The following is a 22500-nucleotide window of genomic DNA, read 5'->3' on the forward strand; positions in this document are numbered from 1 at the left end:
TGAGCTGAGGTGTTGGCTGTGCCCTGGGAAAGGGAGAGGCTGAACCTGGTGGTGCCTCGTGGCAAAGTGGGATTCGGCCGTGTCTGAGGGCTGTAGGCAATGACCAGGGCTGGGCGCATCCACAGCGACCTGGAGAGGAGATGGGTGTTGCTTAAGAAAATTGTGAGGGTGTACTGTGAAGGAGGATGAGGGATGGAAGAAAAGGGCCAATTCCAGAAAGGTGGTGGGATTTCAAGAGTCGAGGCAGTGGGGTCAAAGACTCCTGGATAAGGAGGGCGAAAGGAGTTGCTGATGTTAAGATGTTCTCTTCTCCTTGAGAGGCAGAAGGCCTAGGCTGGTTTAGCAAACCGCTTTCAGAAAGGTAAGAATAATTTAAGGGGAGTCAAGCATCTTTTTTTTTTTTTGCCCCCTCCCTAGAGGGAGCACAGATCAAGCTTGCACTGAGGAGGACAGCCAGAGAGAGCGAAAACATGTTAGGAGAAGGGGAGGAGGAGGAGGGTCCTGGGGCGATGCTGGAGATGGGGGAGTGCTGCAGGCAGCAAAGGTGGGGGGTGCCAGGGCGGATGTGGGTGCTGCCATGGGGGACTCTGGAGGCAGCGGCCGGGAAGGAGGAGCAGAGCTTAACGACGGTGCGTTTGATCAAGGAAAAACACTTTGCTCGGGAGCAAGGCAGGAGTGGAGCTGTGGCCGAGACGGGTCCGTTCGTCCTGCTGTGCTGGGCCCTGGCCGCCGTCGGTGCGGGTCCGGGGAGCTGCTGGGTGCCGGCGTCTGGACGCTGCGGGGGTCTCGGAGCCGGTGGGCTGTCAGACACCATCGCCCGCGGCACAAAAGCAGCTGCCGGCGACGAGGTGCGGGTTGCAGAAGGGGGAGAGGGGAGCCTAGGAGCAGCTGAGTCTCCGGGGCCCGGGGCCAGGCACGGGAGCGATGGGCGGGCGGTAGGGGGGCGGCGGCGGCGGTGGTGGTACCCGCCAGGGGCGGGGGGCGGCCGCGGGGCGGAGTGTGCTTGTGCCGGCTTCTCTCTGCCGGTGCTGGCTCCCAGCCCGAGCCGCGCGGGGGCGCCCGGCGGCAGCGGCGAGCGGGAGCGCTGCGCCCCCTGGTGGGCACTCCCGGTCCCGGTCCCGGCCCGCGGCGGCCCTGCCCGGCGCTCGGTGGTGCCCCGGCGGGGCCAAGGCGGGGCGGGTGCGGGCGGCCGGGCGGTGCCGGGGCCCTGCCCCGGGGCTGCGGCCGAGCGCCGGCCCGGCACGGCTCCGCTGCCTCCGCCCGCGGCCTGGCCAAGCGGTGCCTGCCCGCAGCCGGGCGCCGAGCACCCCGGGAGGGCGCGGCCCCGGCCCGGCCCCGGCCCCGTTCCGGGGCGGGCCCGGCCCCAGCCCCAGTCCCAGCCCCAGCCCCGCGCTGGCGGCGCGCCGGAGCGCGGCCCGGGCATGCCGGCGCGGCGTGGGAGCCGGCAGGCAGCGGGCGGCGTGCGGGGTCCCGCTGCGCTGCCTTCCCGGGGCCGGCCGCCCGCGCCGGCAGCGGCCCAGAGCGGCGGGCGGCCCGGGGCCATGGGGCAGCCCCGCAGCTGACGATGGCGGAGGGCTGGCGTTGGAGCGAGGCGGGCCGGGGCCCCCCGCGACCGAGCCCCCGCCGCGCCGTCAGTGTGTGCGAGTCGCTGGACCTGCAGGGCGTCCCCGCCGTCCACGCCGCGCTGCGGGCTGCCCAGCAGCAGCGGCGGCGGCCCAAGAGCTTCTGCGTGGCGGGGAACGGGCTGGCGGCTGGGGCGCTGATCCCCCCGCCGCCACCCGGCCGGGCCCGCGGTGGCCTGCTGGACTTCTTCAGGCTGCGCTCGCCCCGCAAGCCGGGGCCGGAGGGCGAGGGTGAGGCTGCGGCGGCCCTGCTCGCCGGGCCCGACGGGACACAGCGCCCGCGCCCCAGCAGCATGACTTTCCTGCCGTCGGCCCGGCAGCCGCCCCCCGGCGAGAGCCCCGGCTTCCTCCGGGGGGGCTCCCTGTGGGGCAGCCGCCGCTGGAACCTCTTCGGAGGCAGCAGCTGGAGCGGCTCCAGCCCCAGGAAGAACTTCAGCTCCCTGCGGAAAAGCTTCAGCTTCCGCCTGCGCCGGGGCCACGAGCTGCGGCGGTCGGAGTCGGGGGGGCTCCTGCGCCCTGCGCGCCTCCGCACCAAGAGCGAGGGGGACGCCAGCTCCCTGCACACTTGCCCCAGCAAGCGGGACCTGCTCTACCCGGAGCTGGCCAGGGTCGGGGGCCGGCTGCACACTGAGCCCGGGCAGGCGGGGGGACTCTGGAGACTCCTCACGAGCCGCTTCCGAAGGCGAGAGCGCGGCAGCACCAGCGGCATGTGCCCCAAGGACCCCCACGGTGCCACTGAGCCTGTCCTCCTGGGCAGCGGTCCGCTGCGAGCGCTGGGTAAGTGAACGCAGGAGCGCTGCTGGCCTGGTGAGAGCCCCCCTGTGCTTGTGGGGTCTGTGGCAATGGGCAGCCATGGCCCGTCCCAGCCATGGCCCATCCCAGCTGAGGCCCTGGTCTGGGCAGGGCACAACTGTGCCCTGGTGCACTGTGAGGTGGGCACTCAGGAAGGCTTGGCTGCAGCGAGGTAGCCTGAGCGTTCATGGGGCCGTTCCGTACTCCAGCACCCGGTGGCCCTGGGCACCGCCATTGTCATTGGTGCCAAAGGAGCTGCAGCGTGGCTTGCTGGGAGGAGGTGCCGCGGGGGTCTGGGTTCCTTTGCCAGCCATGCACCTGGGAGCCGACTGCGTGTTCCATATCCTTCTTGCCGCAGTGGTGTTCCAGCAGGGATGGGGAGAGCTTCACCTTGCATAGCAGCACCGGTGGAGCACAGGGAACTGAAACTCCATGGGATGGGGAGAGGAGTCCTGTTAGTGGGCTCCTGAGCAAGCCTGAGTTGTTTGGGAGATTGCCAGAGCAGTGGTGCAGAGCAGCACGAAGGGGCCGGGGAGCACAGAGGTGCATCTGCACCTCCCTGGTGCCAGGCTCTGTCCGGGCGAAGCTCTGCTGGGTCCTTCCTTAGGGCAAGTGGAGGCCGTGCGTTCAGGAGCACAGTGGTGCTTGCCAAGTGTGGGACAGCCTGTGGAGAGTGGGGGTGGCATCCTGAGTGATGGCACCAAGGTCAGGACTGGCTGGAGAGGGATGCCAGGACCCCCCGTGGGCACTGGGCATGCAATGGGGACTGGTAGCTGGGCCAGCTGTCAGATCTCGACTTTCTAGTGTTTGGCCTCACTGCCGTGGGCTGTTCTCCCATGCCAGAGCTGCCTGGGCATGTGGGGGGCCTCTACAGGGGCCGCGTTACCTGTTCCTCTGCACCCCATTCCGTTCCCTGGCTGTGCAGTGTGCCCAGCCCTGCAGAAGCAAATGTGCGGGTGAGCCCTGCTGCCTGGCACGGGCTGGGGGGTGAGAAGAGCATCCATGGGTTTTTTAAGGTGTTGAACGCTGGCCTGCACCCGCAGAGCTGGGCTCTGTGCTGGGACCTGCCGCTCTCGGGGAGGCAGGGCAGCCGCTTCCTGGCACCTGCAAGCCTCTCTGGGTTTCCATCACTCTGCTCTGGAGTCTGGGCGTTGTGGAGGCAGTTCACTGGTGTGGCTCACATGCCAGAGGGGTGGGTTGGGGCTGGTGGGCTCCCCGAGGAATCTGCACGCTCCCGAGGCAGTGGCTGCCCAGAGGAGCTTTGTGCCCAGGATGCTTTCTGGGAAGGCTGGGCTTCTGTGACCAGCGGAGGAGCAGTGCTGCCGGCAGCCTGAGCTTTGCTGCTGTGCAGGTGCTACACAGGGAGGTCAAGGGGTTCATTCCTGACAGTCCTCCTTGTCCCAGGGGCTCACTGTGTTCCAAGGGAAGGTCCTGGAGGCTCCGTCTGGGTGGGTGGCCGAGGCTGCCTTTGGGTGCTGTGAGGCAAAGGGATGGGATGCTGCCTCGCTCCCTGCGCATGCTCCTCCAGGGGGGCCATGTGCTGGCAGGGGTGCCCAGGGCTGGGTGCCTGGTTCTGGCTGGGTGGCGGGAGATTCCCAGGCGAGGGGAGGCTGCGCTTATGGCTGGGGAATGTGGGTGTATCCCGACAGGGAGGGCCAGGCCCTGCCCGTGCAGCAGGGGGCCTGTTCCTGCTTGCCGGTGGCTTCCAGTGGGAGCTGCATCAGCAGCAGCCAGCCTGGCGGCCGCATTCCCAAAAAAGCAACTGAGGTTGAGCGCTCCTGGTGGTGTCCTCGCCCTTCACCTGGGTGCTCTGCTGGGGCAGCCGGGGCTCCCTGTGCATCCTTCTGCTAGAGAACCTTCTGACACTTGGCTGGGGAGCGGCAGAGAGGGCTTGGAGCCCTCCTAGCGGCGGCCAGCCAGCTGATGTGAGACCGCTGCTTGTCAGGGTCATTTGCATTTGCCACCATGGCTCATACTGGAGGTGTGGGCTCGGGAATGACCTTTCTGGACAGCCTCTGGGAACAGCAGAATGAGCCCTGCTTGCTGGAGCTGCAAAGTTCACACGTTGGTTAGGTCTTTGCTTGTAACACCATTTTTGCCATTATCTGCCTGGTGCCCAGGACAGGCCTCTGTAGCCAGTCGAACTAGGTTCTCCTGGGGTCAGTGAGATGTGAAGAAGCGGCGGTGAAGCCTGCAGAGCAGAGCTGCTGTTGCTTGTCCTGGCTTATGTCCTGTCTCCCCGTTGTCTATCCACTCAGCATGTTGGTCAGTGGGCTCTGGCTCACTGCGGTGGGAGCTGTGAGCCTCTAAGCCAGGACACTGTAGACTGGAGGTGCACAGCCTTAATGCTCCAATGTGGACTTGCTGGATACGGCAGCTCAGGAGATCTCTGCCCTGTTCCTATTTCAGACTTGCAGGCCAATAGTGTGTCTAACACCCTCTCGACATTTCAAAAACTTTGATGCTTTATGCTAGTGCTGCCCACCTTAGCCCTAGGAAAGCTGATGGTACCGTCCCAACACGCCCTCCTGAGGGGGTGCAGCTGCAGTTGCGGTTATCAGCTCTTTGGAAGAGCTGGATATATGAGTCCAGGTGGAGATCCAAGCCAACACTGCTACCCTGTTTCCAGTACCTGGAGTATTTTGTTTATAGCAAGCTGAGATACCCTCCAGTGCTGCATTCTGCCATGTAGACATACTCAAGGGCCAAAAAACCCAGCCCGCTGGAGAGTTGGAAGATGGTCCCAGTGCTGCTCCCCCAGCCCTGCTGAGACCTCCTCTGGGCTGTGTGGGTGACGTTCGCTCCCTGCTGATGCAGAGGTTCAGCTGGGACCAAGCGCAGGGAGGGGTGCTCAGGGGAATGCAGAGTCTGTTGCCCAAAAACAGCTTTTAAAGAGCTGATCTTTGTGTAGCAGGGTGAAGGCTGACAGGGGGTATGATTTTCTGTTAATGCACCAAGGCAGGGCAAGAGCCCTTGGATCTCGAGAGCCAAGTCAACACAGAGTCCAGCCAGCTTGGACTGATCACAGATAATCGTGGTCAGTGGTTCAGAGGAACGCTTCAAGGTACCGAGGTATTGGCTGATGCAGTTTTGAAGAAGCCTGATGGGCACAGGCTTGGAAAAACTTGACTGGTTTGGGACCGGAGTTTTTCTGGCACACAGAGGGATCATGTGGTGGGTATAGCATTGCTGACAGCTCAGGAAGTGTTTCTCCTAACCATATTCCCCTCTTCCAGAAAAATGCCCTGCTTTTTAAAATGCCTTAAGGTTTTAAGGTAATTCCCTTTACTCTCCTGTTTGGTGTTTGGCCATGCAGAAGACTAATGTGTAGGGCAGGGGTCCTCAAACTTTTTAAACAGGGGCCGGCGCACGGATGAAGTGGCAGGAAGTCATCTGCGGCTGCTTGGTTGCTTGGTTTCCCCCCCCCCAGCCCCTGGCGGGGTGTGTGTATGTGTAAATACCGGGGGACCAGACTGAGGACCCTGGGGGGCCGTATTGAGGATCCCTGGTGTAGGGCATGTGTGAGAGAAGACTGCTGGGAGATGAGGTGGGTGTTTCTACATTAATAAGGTGAAGTTTGCATAGTGAATTGAGTAGGCAATGATATGCGTCATCTCTTGTTGGTACCTGCCTCGGCTTAGCTGGGAGTGTTGGCGAGAAGCAGAAATTCGTGATGAGTTTAGAGACCATGCCTCAAGATGATTAATCCAGTCTGGTGTCCACGCTTCAGAAAAACTTAAGTCTGGAAAGTATCAAGGAAGGAGCTGCTGGGACACCAGTCTGAGAGGCCTGATTCTCAGGGCGAGATCGGAGGAGGCATGTGCAGGAGGTGCAGAGGTGTTCTGATTAGTCTACAGGCATCCATAGGAAGAGGGAACTTCAAAAAACTGCCTTTTTAATCTTGACCTGCCTTTGCTCATGGGGTTAAACAGCTAGAGCTGAGGTCAGCCAGTCTTGGAATAGGTTGTTACCGGAGAGGTAGGTCCCCAATAGAGCAGTTGTGCTGAGGAAGCGGTGGATTATCTGTCTCTCCATGTCACTAGCTCTGCCGGCTTGTCCCTTCCAGCAGACCCTGTCTGGCTGTCAGAGCAGAGAATTTGGTACAGTTCTTTCATCTGCGTGTATTTGGATGTGGGCTGGAAAGTAGTAGGTGCTGAGCGGCTTAAGTCTTCTTCTGAAGCCTGTGTGCTGCACAGCATACGTGGTCTGATGTCCCTGCTGCTGCGGTGTGCGGTATAGCTAAGGAACAGGGGTGGCCGTTGGTGATCACGCCCTGGTTTCCCAGAGATGCACAAGGTGCTCTCCTTTCACTGCTTCAAGGTGGTTAAAGCTCCGGTGAGATAATCCTTGCTGAGATCATGTCCTGCACTGGGTGTCCGTATTGGCTGCGCTTTCGGACAGGAACACTAGCCTTGCCCGTGTTGGTCCTTGACCTGGAGAGATCTTTCCTTCTGCCAGCGCTGCCAGGGTTGAGCCTTTATCAAGGCTGGCTGGGGAAGGGCGGCTCTGCCCAGGCATGTTGCACCCCGCTGCCCTTTCATCTGCGTGTGCGGGCAGATGGGTACTTTGGAGCGTGGTTGGTGTGGGCCCTGCTGTGTTTGCTCAGCCTCTGACCTGATTTCAAGGCTGGTTTTAGTGTCCAGGGTTTTGCTGTCCAAGTTAGTTCCACAGTGGCTTGGATAATGAGTTGGTTAATTATTAGTTGCTGTGTGTGGAGACCACATGTGTCTGGCACTAGTTCTTCTGAAGAACAAGGTAGATGAACCTGCTACGCTTCACTTTATGAAGGGAGCAGCCTGGGTGAGGAGTCGGTTCTGCCTGGCCAGCTCCTTCGCCCCCCAGCTTGGTGGCAGCAGGAGGATGCAGGCGGCAGTGGGCGCGTGCAGCTGGGGCTGAGTTCCCACTGAGCTGTCTGTAGAGGTAGAGGAGGCCATTGCATCCAGCTTCCGAGGTGGAGGATTTCTGGCCTTGCCTCCATCATGTGTGATGCTGCCCGTCTCATAGCTGTGGTCTGGTCTGTAGGTCACTGAAGGTGTCCGGGGTGACCAGCTGGCCGAGGACCATCAGCTATATAGCGTGCCTGCTTTATGCCCATATCTGCTGCTCTTCACGGTAGAGACGCTGTCTGCCATAACATCCAGACTGCCACATGGTTTTCCACCTTCTGCAGTAGAGCTGCCTACGCCTGGGAATCTCCACGAGCAGAAGCTTCTAGCTTCTAGGCCGTAACAAAATTGGCCTGAATGTGTTTTTTTCAGGACAGGTTGGGCTGTGCCTCTCATGTGTGGTTGTGTCTTGGAGCCAAGGCCGTTTGGCTGTGCCAAGGCTCTTGGTGTGCAAGTGGTGCTGTAAGTCCACTGCTTCTGCTTTTGAGGTGAGATGCACCTGGGGAGGGTGTGCTGACTGGCCTGATTTTGGTTAGTGTGTTAGATCAGGTCAGGTCATTGGTGGCTTGCTGTGTGCTTCCATGTGGTCACTGTTTCTCGGCAGGAGAAGACCGGGGTCTTGTGCCACTTCCAGTGGGAAATGGTGCCGAGTGGCTGGTGTCACCCCCTGCACCTCCCACTGCCCAGCGCACCAGCTGGGTGGGTGGGGGGGAGCTCTGTCAGCCCTGGAGGGCAGCGGTGCTGTCCGAGGTGGGGCTCCCACACTCAAACTGAGCTCCTGCAGCTGTGGGCTGAGACCTTTCTTAGGCTGATGTGGGTGTGTAACAGCCGCGCAAATGCAGAGTGTGTAGTACTATACTAACAGAGTTTATACCGATGGAGTGCAGGAAATTGCCATATGCTGCATTTTAGTAGCAAATGATCAATGCTTGGAGTGGACGAAGCCAACATCAGCGAGTTGTGTCAGCATTTTTCGGGAGCCAGGTACTTGGCCTGTGGCTCTTTTGGGTGGTTGAGAAACTGCTCTGGAGGTGCCTTTCTGACAGCTCCGTGGGCGTCATCCACGCCCGCCTGCACAGGCTGCTGCTGGCGGGGGAGGAAAGCAAGTGCAAGAAAATGGCGGGCGGGGGGGCTCTGTGCTGAAAAGTGAGCAATGGAGCCGTGTGCGGTACAGGCGGCTGCAGGGCGCAGGGGCTTTCGGTGACCTGAGGGCTGGCGGACAAGGCCTGCGAGTGGGCACATCGTGTCACCCAGATGTCAGTGTATATGCATGAGTTGTGTGTGTCCCCTTGCCTGGTGAGAGAGGGGTGACCGGTGTGCCCTGGGAGCAGAGCAGCAGGGGGGTATGAAGGACCGAGGGCCAGTTACAGTGACAGATTTGACTTATTTGTGGCACAGATCCCAGCCCGACACATGGAAATGGGTTGTGCTCCACATGCTCAGGCCTTCCTGGGCTAGCTGGTGGTCTTGACGGCCTTGAGTACCTTGTCTAGGTGGTAGGTGTGAATGGTATGTGTCAAGGCTTCATGTTTGGTAATGGTGATTCTTCAGGTGCTGCAGGAACCGCCACATCTTCTGGAGCCTGCTCTTCGGGGCACTGCAAGTGCATGCTATGGGCTGCTGGTTGGTGCACCTGAAAACATTTGTTTTTCCTCCTTTTGACAACCAGAGCCAAGCTTCTTCCCGTGGTCTGCAGGGAGTGCTAGAAGTCTGTGTGTGGAAATGCTACTTCGTTAAATGCACAACTTGGGGAAGCTACGCTAACACCACCTGGTTTTGAGGAGTTTCAGCTTTCAGGCACCACTACAGAAGACCCCCAGACTCTGCAGGCAGCTCACCCAGAGTCAGTGTTGAAGGCTGGCTGGTGCCAGCAGTCAGGCGTGCAGCGGGGCTTGGTCTGAGCACTCTTCCTCGGTGACTGGCTGGCTGTGGGGCGGGCAGGGTGCTTTGGGAAGTGGCTCTGGAGGGCATGCTGCAGGACACTGTGATGCTCCTTCTGTGCTCTTGCAGAAGCTCAGGAGCATGCCAGACATGTCACAAGGTGCCGGCACATGCCCACCCTGGTGCATGGGCACATGCGGCCTCCTCGCTCACTTCCCTGCCTTGCCCCATCCCCAGTCCCTGCAGCAGGAGGAACCTCCGGCAGTGCCACCCGCTTGGCTGGTGGGGAAGGGCAGAGGGTGACCAGGTTGGTTCGGGGAGTTGTGCTCCGTGCGGGCAGTTTAAAGTCAGGGTGGGATGTCCTCCTGAACAAGGGGTGCTTTTGTTTGCGTAGAAATTCATTGGTGGAGGGGTTTGTGTGTACGGGTACAGCCTGGGACGGCAGGTGGACGCGAGGGTCTTCTTATCCCGACACCTGTGACCTTGGCTCTGGAGGAGGTAACAGGGAGCTGGCTCCTCTAAGATCTGTGTCTCAGTAACTTTTCTAGGCAATTGTGAAGGAATGCAGTGACTGTCTTGAGGTCAAGGCCATTTCCACCTTAGTCTCCCTTCCTTTGATCTGTAAGCTCTTCCTTTTACCCTCCTGGGTACTGGAGTAAGAGTGGGTTTATCCATACCTCTGTGAGCGCTTACAGTGGGGGTGTCTTGTCCACAAAACGCTGCAGGTAAGCACCTTATCCTTACAGCTGCAGTGAAATGGCTGGATGGTCTGGGCAGGGTCAGTCACTGGAGCCACGTGAGACCTTCCACTGCAGCCACCTATCTTCCTCCTGTTGCGGGCGAGGTGCTTTACACAGCAACATGTGCAGTGGACATGTCCTCTTCTGCTTAACAGGAGGTACTGGAGGAGGATAGCAGGGAGGGTGGGAGGTGCACAGCAGCTTCTGCGTGAGGGTTGATCCAATGGCTGGGAGTCCACAGTGTGGAAACAAGGGGCTGCAGGGAATGATGGGGCAGTACTGGCTGGTCGGGCTGGCTAGGGGTGTTAGCTCACCGCCTCTGGTACAGAAGCTGGGCACCCCATGAAGTCAAGCCTAAAACAGAAGAAAGTGGGTGTTCAAGGAATGGGTGTTGATACTGCTGAAAAAAATATTTACATGGTTTTAAAAGGAGGCAGAACAGTTACTCGAGTAAGATTTTTTTGAGGTTTACTAAATAGGCAAACTGTGGGAGATCCGTGAGCTGAAGAAGTCGGCAGCCGCAAACACACGTGGGGTCAGTGTCATGTACTCTTACCATGTTCCTACTCTTCCTGGGCTCCCACATGCCAGCTGATGCTGGAGATGGTGTGCTGGGCAGACCCTTGGTCCAAATCCAGATGGGCATCTCTGGTAATGTGCTGGGCAGCCTCCTGCCTTCAGCAGAAGCTGCTGCTGGGACAAAGCAGCCCCCATCGCCCCCAAGGAGGGGAAGTGGCCCCTGGGCTGTGCCAGGAGGGCTCCCTGCTCCTGGAGGGGCCAAGCAGACTCTGTCAAGCTGCAGTGGTGGATGAGTTTCCCAGCAGCAGTGTGAGAGCTGCTGGGCAGCGATGGCCGCTGCAGGTGGGGGCATGGCACAGCTTAGGGCGGTCTGGTGCGGGTGAGCCAGTGGCGCTGAGTGCGTCCTCCCTGGTATTGAGCGGTGGCATGGGGGTGTCGCTGCTGGTGTTTCCATCCCGCTCCTTCACGCCAGCGGGGCTGTGGCTTGGGTGCAGGGATTTGTGGCAGCGGGAGCTCTGCTCTGGCTGCAGCATGCAGAGGGGTGCCAGCGCCCTGACGCGCACTGCCAAGCAGAGGTGGCAGGGGTTGTGCCAGCTGCCAGGCTGCTCTGGGACCCATGGGCTGGCAGTGCCGTGTGTGGGCTGGGGCATGCCGAGTCCATCACCAGGGCTGGCCACTGGCCTGGGCTAAAATTCAGACTTGACACACGTTGGGAGCTGATGGACAAGCAGAGCTGCACAGGTTGTATGTCTGTGCTTCGGGATAGGCATGCTAGTGATAGTTAACAATCGAATGTGTTATATGGCTGAATTGGCATTGTGTTGCCGTTATTTCTGTTAAGATTTACTCAGAGGTTTTCACAGCAAGTTAAAAAGCAAGCTGTTGCTAACAAATTCCTGAACCTTGTTAAAAACCAAAGATCTGCTGGAATGGTTAGCAAAGGAGGCAACTAGCAAAAGTCTGGACAGTTTCTCTATCCTGAGTATCTGAGGACAGAAAAAGAGAATAGCCTGCCCTCGCCAGGTCTCACTGCCTCTCTCTTCTTTCTTAAGGCCAAATCAGTGAGTGCGTGTGGCTTATGCTCTGCTCAGAACCCCTTGAAAAACCTGCTCGTTTTTTGCCAGTTTTGTGTAGTTCGAGAGGAACGTGCATATAGTGAAACAGTGTAAGTGTGCTGCTTTGTCTAATCAGGAGGGAGGGAATGCCAGTAAAGGCAAAAGTATGGGGGGCGCTGTACCCATTGCACCTAACTGACAAAAGGACTAAGTGCAGCAGAAGTTAAGGGTGGAGACAGCTTTTTCTAGACCAAGTTGAAGATACAGGTGTGCTGTTACCTTTCCGAAAGGGCTCAAGAACATATAATTTTCCTCCTGACTAACCCATTGTTTTAATAAAAATTTTACCTCTGCCTAAAAGAAAGATAGGTGAAAGACAGAGCACGTGAAGAAACAATTCCTCCTAAGAACCTTCATGATGATTATAAATAACCTTGTTTCACTGCATCAGACTTGTGTTTTATTTGTCTGTAGCTTCTGCAAAAGAAGTGTTACTTACCTAGAATTTACCATTCATATACTCTTTATGAGTGCCCTATTCTTACCTGTTTTTGGCTTGATGGAAAAACACGCTGTAGCCCACAGGTGCTGCGGCTGCCCAAGTGCCATGATAAAGGCATAGGGGCTGATCACCTTTTTCCCCCTCGTGCACACTGAGCAGCAGCGGACCAGGGTGCAGACATGGAGGCAGGAGGTGCAAGGCAGGAGCAGCAGGAGCAGACCCTGCCCCACGCAGCTTTGGGCTGAGCATCTCCCACCGGTTCCCCAGGTGAGGTGGGGAGAGACAAGGCAAGGCATTAGTCTGGAGATAGAGGGTGGCTGCTGTTGCGTGTCCAGCCTTCCCTCGGGAGTTACAAGGGCAGGAACATAAACCGGGGTGAAGATAGTAATCGACAGACTTCTGCCAGGGCTGAAGAGCCTGGCGTTGCCCTCTGATCCTGCCTTGGTCTGGCGGCACCTCCTGCGCTGCTCTGGTTTCAGCCTGTGGTGCCTGGCACAACCCCAGATGAAACACCCACTCGGCAGAGACCTGCAGCCGCCAGCTTGCCCAGCTGGTTCGGCCAGTGCCGGTGCAGATGCCGAGAGCTGGGACTGGCACCGAAGTGGTGGGGTCAGGGCTGCAGGCAGGCAGGAGCTGCTGGGACGGGGTAGTGGGGCAGCTCCAGGGCCACACTCCCCTTTGGCCTGGCGTCCTGCTGCGGCCTCGGGTGACCTTGGAGCAGCAGTAGCACCCCGGCCGTCATGCTCGGTTGCTGCCCGCAGCTGGTTGTTGTGGATTCGCCTCTTCCCTGTTTAAGCCCATCTGAGATTTCCATTTCTGCAATCGTGTGTGGCAGTGAATTTGGCAAGGTTATTATGGGTTCTTGAAGAAGCAGTGCTCCCACAGGTTTCCGGTCTCCAAAAATCCTTTATTTGTTTTTATGCTATTAATGTACAGCAAGTGCTGCTCTTTTGTTTTGGCCCCCTACCCTGTAGCCATCTGGCTGTGGGTGGAGGATGTACTTCCTCATCCAAGGCAAATGAAGGACTCCAGTTTTGTTAGGAGTGGCTGCTGGCTACTTGTGATACTCAAGGTGCTCTCCAGGCTCTTGCTCCTCCTCCTCCTCGTCTGGTTTTATTTGGGAAGTCTGTTGTTTGACCAGCTCCTGGAGATTGTTTGGATGTAAATGAAGTGTTTGTGATTTCTGTGGCAGGAGAGAGGGTGTTTCCTGCGCCGCTCAAAGACGTGCCTGACAGTTACAACCTTCTTAAGCCTATTACAATGTTCTGCAAATTACATAACATACACATAATTAATTGTGTTCACTTTCAATCACGAACACAGATTATAGTGTACTTTCAGCTATTAATCTGCACTGTGTACGACATGCTACCATTGCAGCCTGGGTGCAGTGCTCAGGGTGCTGCTTTCGTGGCTATGGGCCCTCAGTTCTGGGGTCCTTTACAGCGTATGCTCCGCAAAAAGGTGTCTGGTGCTTCCCTTGTCCCATGTGCCTCCAGCAAGGGGATGCCATAGGGCTTTCTGTGCTCCTGCAGGACAGGAGGGTGGGTCCCCAGCCCATGGTGCGTGGGCTCTGTGCTGCCTGGCTGCTCTCAGCTCGGCCGCTTCTTCCCATCTGGAGCTCCGGCTGCAGAGCCTCCCAGGAACAGGCAGCGTCAGGACCTCGTGCAGCTTTGTGTCTCTGGGTGAGGTGGAAGGGAGAGAAGAGCCATAAATCTCCTGCCTGGAGGGAGCAGGGAGAGCATGGCAAGACCCTTGTTGGCATCGTGAGGGAGGCCACACTGACCTGATGATTTCTTCTCTCTGTTCTGCAGATTCGTTTGTAAACAGCCAGGAATGGACTCTGAGTCGCTCTGTGCCTGAGCTGAAGGTGGTGAGTACTTGCGAGTCATGCCTCTGCGGATACCTCTGGTTCTCTGATGCTTCTCCAAACCCCCAAGAAAAGCCCATGTTTTAATGTGGCCAAGTGGAAATGCATAGAGGCTTCAGCCTCACGCGACAGAGGATCTGGGACTGCCATCATGCTGGGGGAAGGCGAGGGCTTCTCAGTGGCTCACGCTTGTAAGGGAGAGGGTGTTGATCTGGGAGAGCACTGGGATGTGAAGGTTGAAAGGCAATATTTGACCACCTCACCCTTCCTGCTGGCCATAGCAGAGCTGTGATCCCCAAACAGGTACTGCTGCATGGGGCCAGACCTTCTGGCATAGCAGAAGCGGGGGCAGATCCTGAACGATGGTTTGGGCATGCATCCACAGCCGTAACCCTCAGAGCAGCTGTCCACACGTGGGAGTTGCCCGTGTGAGAGGTGTGACCTCTCCGTTTGAGCCTCACTGACTTCAGCTCTGTCCTGGTGCTTCCCTGGCCTTTGCTACTGGTCACCTCCCAGACATGGCTGCCCCATGGTGTCCCTGCTGTGGAGGGATGCTGGTGGGATGAAACTGTCACCTCTGGTGTTTTGTTCTGCCAAACAGAGGGGATGAAGCTCCTGGTTTGTCAGCATGAGTCGGGTTTCCCAGGGCATGCTGTTACCAGGCTTCGTCACCTACTTACGGGATATGGTCTCTGGCAGGGGGGCTGCCTCTGCCCCCTTCTTGCCTCTGACACAGCATGTTCACGTGGGGCGAGGTCATGAGGGAGGGGGCCTGAACTTGGGGTGCAGCACCTCTGGGACGGGAGGTGTTTCCCACGGCCTGCCATCGCTGGTGGCCACTTGCCAGCTGGCCGGGGCCATCTGTGAGCCGGCAGAGGTTGGTAGTGCAGGAAGACATGGAGGGTGTTCTGCTCCAGCCGAGCTGGCTGGCGAGCACAAGGGGCAGAATCTGTGCCTGGGGGTGAGGGATGAAGCGGGACCCCCTGCTGGTGGCAATGAGCTGGTGGGCTGGTTTAGGCCTTCACAGCCCCTGCTGGTGGCAATGAGCTGGTGGGCTGGTTTAGGCCTTCACAGCCCCTGCTGGTGGCAATGAGCTGCTGGGCTGGTTTAGGCCTTCACAGCAGGGCACGCTCAGCAGCCGTGTGTGAGTGCTGGGGTAATGCTAGAAGGGACATCGGGGCAGGCAGGACGCTGCAGGCGCTTCCAAGTGTCTGCTGGCTGTTGTCAGGGACCTCGGCAATCTGTTCCACCACACCACTCTTCTCGCGCTCTCCATGGCAGCCCTTAATTCCCTTGGAAGACTGTTGGCACATCTCCCCTTCAGCCCATTCAAGATTATTTTTTTCAGTCTTACTCTGAGAAATAAGCCATTTTGTAAAACATAGCAGCACCGTACTGCCACTCTTTTTCTTATGTGCAGTTAAGTAAAAATCGTAAAACTTTGAATATTCATTTATTAGTTTAGCTACTTAAATGTGTCTCTGTTCAAAAATATTCTTGCAGCTATTTTGTATGTTGCCTTCTGATATTTTAACATCCTGTAGGCTACAAAACAGTGCTGCAAGCTAAACAGACCTAAAGCTTTTAGTTCTTCCTCAATTAGCACAATCCTTTTCCCATGTTTTCCATGACCTCTGGGATCTCTGTTGCTGTGGGGTTTCACCTGGCCAATGCAGCTCTTCCTAAAATAAAAGCCTGGAGGCCTTTCAGAGTCCTGGTTCAGTCCTTGCTGGGCTGAAGCCCCTTCCGTCGTGTCTCTGGGGTTAGGCTGCAGTAGCCGATGGTGGTGGGGGACCCTGTGCCTGGGCAAGCAGACCCCTGGGCGGTGGGGTGATCGTTCGGGACTTTGTCTTTCTGCAGCTGCGAAGGGTCTGCTGCTCCAGCCTGGGGCTGGGGTGATGGTCAGCCAGAGGGGTGAGGAAGGCCAGGCGGGTCCTGAGCTCTCAGGTGGGTCTGTTCTGCACACACTGCCACAGCTCTGGCCACCAGTGCTTCTCTTCCTCGGCTCCCATCTCACCACTCTAGCAGTGTGGCTGTCCCTGTTTGTCACAGGGTCCAGCTCTTCTTGTCAGGGCTCTGCAGACAGGTTGGTCTTTGCGGAAGCGTCCCAAGTTACCACAGAGTTAACGGTGGTGCAGAAGGGGTCCCCATGTGGACCTGGGGTCTGTATGGGATTCACTAAATAAATGGCTTGAGACTTGGCAACAAGTGTCCCCAGGCTTTGCTCCCTTTCAGTTTTCCAGCAACCCTCTCCTCGATTCCCACCTCAGCTTCACTGGCCCCATTCTCCACAGCACGCTCGGCACAGGGAGGTGCTCCTGGTGGAGCAAGGTCTTGCCTGCACAGCTGGCACGAGGCTTGGCAGCAGTGTCGGCTGCAGAAGTGGCTTCCACAGCAGAGCTGCCCAGTCATTGGTCCTGCATGTGTGATGCTTCACCAAATGTACTGTGTGCCCCTGTGACAAATGTGTCTGAAACAAAATGACCTCGTAGTGCAGGGCAAATGCAGGGTCTTTTGATAAAAGCCAGAGTGTACGTACTGTTGGTGGAGAGGCTTGCACGAAGTACCTGCCCTGTCTCTGATCTGCCAGTCATTGTCCCCAAGGGAGACCTACAATGAGCCTGTGAACCAAGATTCACAGTGTGTGGAAAACCACAGACTCGTTGGGGGCTTCTTTTTCATGGCACAGAAAGCTTTGACCGCAGCCCACATCCCTCTGCCTTCAATGGGAAGGAGCCATTGCCTTTACTTCCTCTGCTGGAGGTAAGGGTCTTGCCACTTTCTTCCCTGCTCACGTTCCCGCTTGCGACACACGTGGTCAGTGCACTTTCTCTAAGATGTTTTAGAAGCTTGATGTGATTAAGTTACATTCAGCAATTCTTCCCACCTCAATTTTATCCCGTAGCTTTCTCCATCTGCTGGAGGCTGTGCCTAGAAGAGGCAGTGGTCCTGTGGGCAGGCACAAATGAGGGCCCTTGGCAGGGACTCGTCCCCTAGACCCGGTGCTGGGCGGCACCAGCTGTTCAGTGGCCAGCACAGGGGCAGGCTGCCTGCCCTCATCACCCTGCCTGTCTCGGTACAGAGGTTTCCATGGTGCCTACACCATGTTTTACTTCAATTTGCTACCTCTCAAGGGTTTTGTTCTTCCAGACTGTCAGCTCTGTTTGAGCTTGTTCAATACACGAGATGCACTTGAGGATAAGACAATGCAGAAGTTGGTTTCAGCAAGGTGTAAGTCAGGATTTTGGTTATAAGCAGAGTGTAAATGCAACCTCCATCCAAGTTTGAGAGAGTGAAATATTGTTGGTGTGTTCAGTCCCTGGTGTGGCATGGAGTCCTAGCTGCTGGGTGGCCTTGGGGAGCCTCCCTGTTTTGCAGAGGTTGCCCCAGGGCTGCAGCTGGCCTGGGTACTGAGCTGGGCCTTGAGCTGCCTGCTCTGTGCAGTGCTCGCCACGGTTTCTTCCCTGACTCCAGTTTGTATCCTAGGCTGTTCACGCTGCTGTCCCAGTGTAGCTGGGGGAAAGGGGTGTTGCCTTCCTTCATGACACGGGTATGGCGTTTGTGCAGCCCGTGTGTCTCCGCAGATCACTTGGCTCTGGGAGCATGCATGTGTTACCTCTGAGGTTTGCAGTCTGGTACATGTTCCCATCTGTCTGAACGCGCTGTGTGTGTGATCTGTAATTACTATAGTGGGTGACAGACCTGGCAGCAATGTGTTCGGCCTGGGCATGCCCGTGGGAGCACGTTGACCTGCACTTCCTAGTCCCAGGCTCCTGGCACCTTGGTTCTGCCACTTGCTGGCTCTGTGCAGTATGGCCATGGGAGGTGTGGGCAAGCCAGGCAATTCCGTGCCCCCGGCGCACAGTCTGCTGCTGGCCAAATGTCCACCAGAGCGTCTTTGCCTCTCACCGGGAGCGTGCAGGCAGTCTAGGGCAGGGCCCGGGGCAGCGGGAGCTTTCAAGCACTGGCTGAAAGCTAGAGAACCTGGGCTGGGGGTGACACACTCACCAAACTCATCCCTTTGCCTGGAAAAGGTTGGCCATAAACTTCTCTTTGATGGCAAGAGGCAGTGTTGATGTTCCCAGTCACTGCTCTCTCCTCACCCCCTGCTTCTTTCGGCGCTGGTGTGGCTGTGTGTGTGGCTGTACTGCAGACCTGCTCCGGCAACTGAGCAGCTTTGAAAGTAGCGCTGCGAACACGTGTGGGGCCAGACCAACTCTTCACTCCTTTTGCCTGGCAGCGGCACAAAGCGCATGGGTGGTGTGGCCGGGGCTGCAGTGGGAGGCGGGTGCCAGGGGCAGGCTTGGGTGCGGTGGGACAGTCCCTGCAGGCAGGGCAGCTGGAGCAGAGCACTGGGCTGCTGCAGTTAGGTGGCTCCTGGCAGCGTGGTATGTCTGCCCTGTGCCATAGCTTGCCACCTGGGTGCCACCACACATGGGTCATGTCTGCGAGACTTGTCCCTGAGTACCATGATAGGGAGAAGATCTTGGTGAGCAGGGAAGAGCCGGTGGCCAGAGCTGAAATCATCATGGTCCATGCTTGGGCATCGTGAGGAAGCCTTACCAGAGTGTGGTGTTGGGCTCTGGAGGACCTGCCCCGAGCCAGGGGATGCCTGGGGCCAGCTGCCCCCTTCCCCAGCCCTAGGAGCATGGGAGCAGGCTCAGCCCGAGGCAACAGGATGGGCAGGGGGAGCAGCCCCCAGCCCCAACACAGGGCTTGGGTCTCTTGGGGCGGCGTGTCCCTGGCCAGGCTGGGTCTGCGCTGAGTGTGCCGCAGGTTTCGTTCCTGGTGCTTGGAGGGGCTGGGCTCAGCAGGCTGTGGATGGGGCGAAGGCAGAGCATGTGGCACCTGCTGGGGAAGGAGCTGCTTCTCACTCAGCTGCATGGGCTCTCCCCTGGGTCGGCCGGCAGTGCCATGTCACGTTTCCAGGAGTTGGACTCACTGGAACCTGGGAGGAAGGTTCTTCTGTGACAGTAGATGAGTGGAGAGCTCTGACACCACCGTGCCTTGTGCTGGCTTCCCATACCCAAGTGACACTTGGAGACACGTGATGGGACTTCGAATTTTGATTTTGTCTTTCGTGTGTAATGGTATGTGCTGTTTTCACAGATGCTGTTACCTGTTCAGTGTTCTGTGCCTGCTTGAAATTTTCATCATAAAGATACTGTATTTCTGCCTGGGACTTCCTGTGCAGAAACACACCCACTGTGCACAGCTCCGTGGAGACTCCAGTGTTTCCAGCAAATGCGGGCCCTCCACCTGTGCCCAGTGAATCTCGTGGTCTGGTCCAGTGGTGGGTTGAGGAAGGATGCACAGAAAGCACTGCCGGATGCCTTTGTGTCACTGTGCATTTGCTGTGAAGCAGCCATGGACACGCAGGGGATGTTGGATTTTCCAGAAGCACAACAGCCCCATTTGGAGATTTGCACAGGGATGTCTCTAGTGGCTTCTGTCTGGTAGATGTACCAGATGTCTTAAATCCCACTGAAACAGCAAGTCCCTACAGTCCATGCTAACTGGTCTTGGGGCCAGAAGGAGGATGTCTGCACAGGCATCTGCGTGGATGGTATGGGGCACAACAACAAGAAGAAGTCTGTTCCAGTCATGTGTTCGCTGGGGCAGAGTGAACCTTCAGTAGAGGAGAAACCCCCAGGCTCCAGGTTGCGCAGGACAGTGTGGGCTGGTGCTCGGAACGGCAGTGTTGGTGTGCTGGACACCCACCCACAGAATGTCTCTGTAGGAGCACTGCCAGTGTGGTTTAGACACAGGAGGAGGTGTAGAGTGCCCTAAAGCAGGAGTCAGTTATGTGCCAGAAGCTCTGTGGCAAGGTCAGACTATCCAAAGCCAAAGGTAGTTTAGATGCTTTTTGGGAAGCTGTGTGGAAAAGGAGCAGGAGCCTGCTTCACCCAGGTACGGCAAACCGTGGCCCTGGCTCGGCCAGGACGGCTCCCTGGGCTCTGCATATCAAACGGCTGGTAGGAGCTTGCCTGCCTGCTTCACCGGCAAGGGTTTTGAGGTGCACAGGCCTGTGTAAAAGTGAGTTAGGAACGTCTTTTATGGCTCTTGGATGAGAGTGTCTCTCCACAGGCCTGGGGCATAAGGAGGAGGTAGAAGAGTATGCTGTGGGTGAAGGGCACCTCTGCATCACCCCGGCATTTCCACTCCAGCTCCATCAGAGCAACGCTGCAGCTGAGGCTAGAGGAGTGCAAGGCGGGATGGTTGGTAACACAAGAGCCTATCCCACAAGCTGTGTTGTCCCTGCGGATGTGGGGAATAGCTGTGGATATACGCTGACCAGTTGGAGCTAGGTTTTTTGCAAGGATGGCAGAAGATGTGCCTTTACCCCAGGACTGCTCTCCCATCAGCAGGCAGGGCCACTTGCAAGCACTGGAGGCTCTTTTGCTGGGAAAATTCTGACGTCAGGAAGAACTGGGTCAGGGGTCCTCAAACTTTTTAAACAGGGGGCCGGTGCGTGGATGAAGTGGCAGGAAGTCATCTGTGGCTGCTTGGTTTCCCCCCCCACCCCCCGGGGGGGGGTGGGGGGGGCAGGGGGGTTCTGTAAATACCGGGGGCCAGATTGAGGACCCTGGGGGGCCGTATCTGGCCCGTGGGCTGTAGTTTGAGAACCCCTGAACTGGGTCTTCTGGCTGACCCATTCAGAGACAGCTGCATTCATTTGGTAGCAAATCTGTGGGATGATCCAGACTGACAGACCCCCAGCTTAGTGTGTTTCAACCCAGTTAAAAATTAGTGCTAGGTGTCTTTATTTTTCAACTCGGTTAAAAATTGGTGCAAGATGTCCTTCTGTGTTGGCAGCCCAGCCAGCTCTGCCAGGAAGTGTGCACCCTGCTACAGCAGCCGTGCTGCCGCAGCAAGGAGCAAGTGCTGTGCCTTGCTGCTGGTGTTAGCAGCAGCAGCTGTACCAAACGCATGGCCAGTCTCTGCTCTCGTTCTTCTTCTGGCAGGTATTGTCAAGAGCTGTAACACCCCAAAATTTGGGATGTGTGAGCTGGGAGGAGAAGGTTTTTTCCTTCTGTGGAAATGACTGTGGCTTGGGAGGGCAGGTGTCCCCCTGAGGAGCAGGAGAGCTGTGGGAAGAGCTAGCGCAGTGCTGATGAGGCTGTGCCCGTTTGGGAGAGGATGAGGGTCCTCACCCCTCTCTGGGAAGCTGCACCCAGTACCTGCTGCTTTCTGCCCAGCTGAGACCAGTTAATGTCCCCAGGCTGCACACCAAGTACTGGGCTGGATTATGTCATCCCCTCTGTCCTCTTGGGAGCACCTCTGCCCATTGTCCACATGTGCCCAGGCACTGGTGATCTTGACTCACAGGGGGTGGCCTCGTGTAGAGGGAGACGTTCTGGGCACACAGGCAGTGGGTGACATGTGCCTCTGTTTCAGGGCATTGTGGGGAACCTGTCCAGCGGCAAGTCAGCCCTCGTGCACCGCTACCTGACCGGCACCTACGTGCAGGAGGAGTCTCCAGAGGGTAAGGTCTGGTTCCCAGGGCACCCGGGGGCTGGTCTGGGTCCTTGCTCCTTTCTCCACTCTAAAGATGACCCCTGTCTCTGCACCTCATCGGCCACTGCTGCAGGGCTCCCCAGCCTCCCCTGGCCTTCATTAAGGGTTTCCCCTCCTTGCTTCCCCCTGTCGCTTGACTTGCTGCTTTGCTCTTTTCCCAAGGTGGCAGATTTAAGAAGGAGATTGTAGTGGATGGTCAGAGTTACTTGCTGCTGATTCGAGATGAAGGGGGCCCCCCCGAACTCCAGGTAGGAGACCTGTGCTTCCTGCAGTCTCTTCCCACCCATCCTGCTGGTGGGATTGGAGGGCTCCTGGGGAGTGACCTACCCGGCTGCCTCTTGAGAGCTCGGTTGTGATAAAACATGACTCTGAGGCCCAAGGAGAGGCTACCTCTACGGTGGTGTCCCCAGGGCCTCCTTGCGGTGCCAGGGAGCTCGTGCCGCAGGGCCTGGGCACACACTTGGCTGAGCCCAGCCACAGCACCCCACTTGCCTGCTGTGTGGCTGCCCTTGCCACGGCTCTGGGCACAGGGCTTGGGGGTGCCTCTGCAGGCTGTAACGGGTGGCGTGTCTCCCTCAGTTTGCTGCCTGGGTCGATGCGGTGGTGTTTGTCTTCAGCCTGGAGGACGAGATCAGTTTCCAGACAGTGTACAACTACTACCTGCGGCTCTGCAGCTACCGGAACACAGCGGAGGTGCCGATGGTGCTGGTGGGCACACAGGGTGAGAGCAGGGCAGCCGGGCTTCCTCCCTACATCCTCCCTGCCTCAGCTGGGAGCACTGGTGAGGTGTCCATGCTGACAAGCGAGCATGGGGCACTAGCCCTGCCAGCGCATTGGGGAACACCAGTGTGTAAGCCATACGTGGGACCGAACGATGCTGGGGCCCCCGGAGTTGCTGAGTAATTCCTTCTCAGACCATCTTGGCTTCCCTGCAGAGAGCCGCCTTACTTCATGGAGCCACTTTCCTCTTTGAAATGTCCAAACCTCCTGGAATTGCCTGCCTTCCTCAATTCTGCCTGCAGCAGCTGGGTGCAGGCAGGAGCCAGGGCCTGGGTGTGGGAGGGTTTCTGCATTGGTAGGGCATGCTGCCCTGTGTCCTCTGGGGCAAGCTGCAG

At 57.8% G+C, this 22500-nt stretch overlaps 1 protein-coding gene across 3 annotated transcripts in view; it reads left to right on the top strand.

The window, feature by feature from the left end:
* AGAP3 (ArfGAP with GTPase domain, ankyrin repeat and PH domain 3) overlaps positions 1-22500 on the top strand; it is a 148521-nt gene that overhangs the window by 41232 nt on the left and 84789 nt on the right. For 2 of the 3 annotated variants that reach the window (XM_056335789.1, XM_056335790.1), the window contains exons 2-5: positions 13812-13870; positions 21266-21353; positions 21548-21633; positions 21965-22106. In XM_056335789.1, the coding sequence (XP_056191764.1) occupies positions 13812-13870; positions 21266-21353; positions 21548-21633; positions 21965-22106 (375 nt within the window). Of the gene's footprint in view, positions 1-1442; positions 2400-13811; positions 13871-21265; positions 21354-21547; positions 21634-21964; positions 22107-22500 lie in introns of those variants that run through there. The other variant, XM_056335788.1, reaches the window with a different exon arrangement.

This window comes from Falco biarmicus, chromosome 4 (assembly GCF_023638135.1).
Source record: "Falco biarmicus isolate bFalBia1 chromosome 4, bFalBia1.pri, whole genome shotgun sequence".
NCBI classification, from domain to species: Eukaryota; Metazoa; Chordata; class Aves; order Falconiformes; family Falconidae; genus Falco; species Falco biarmicus.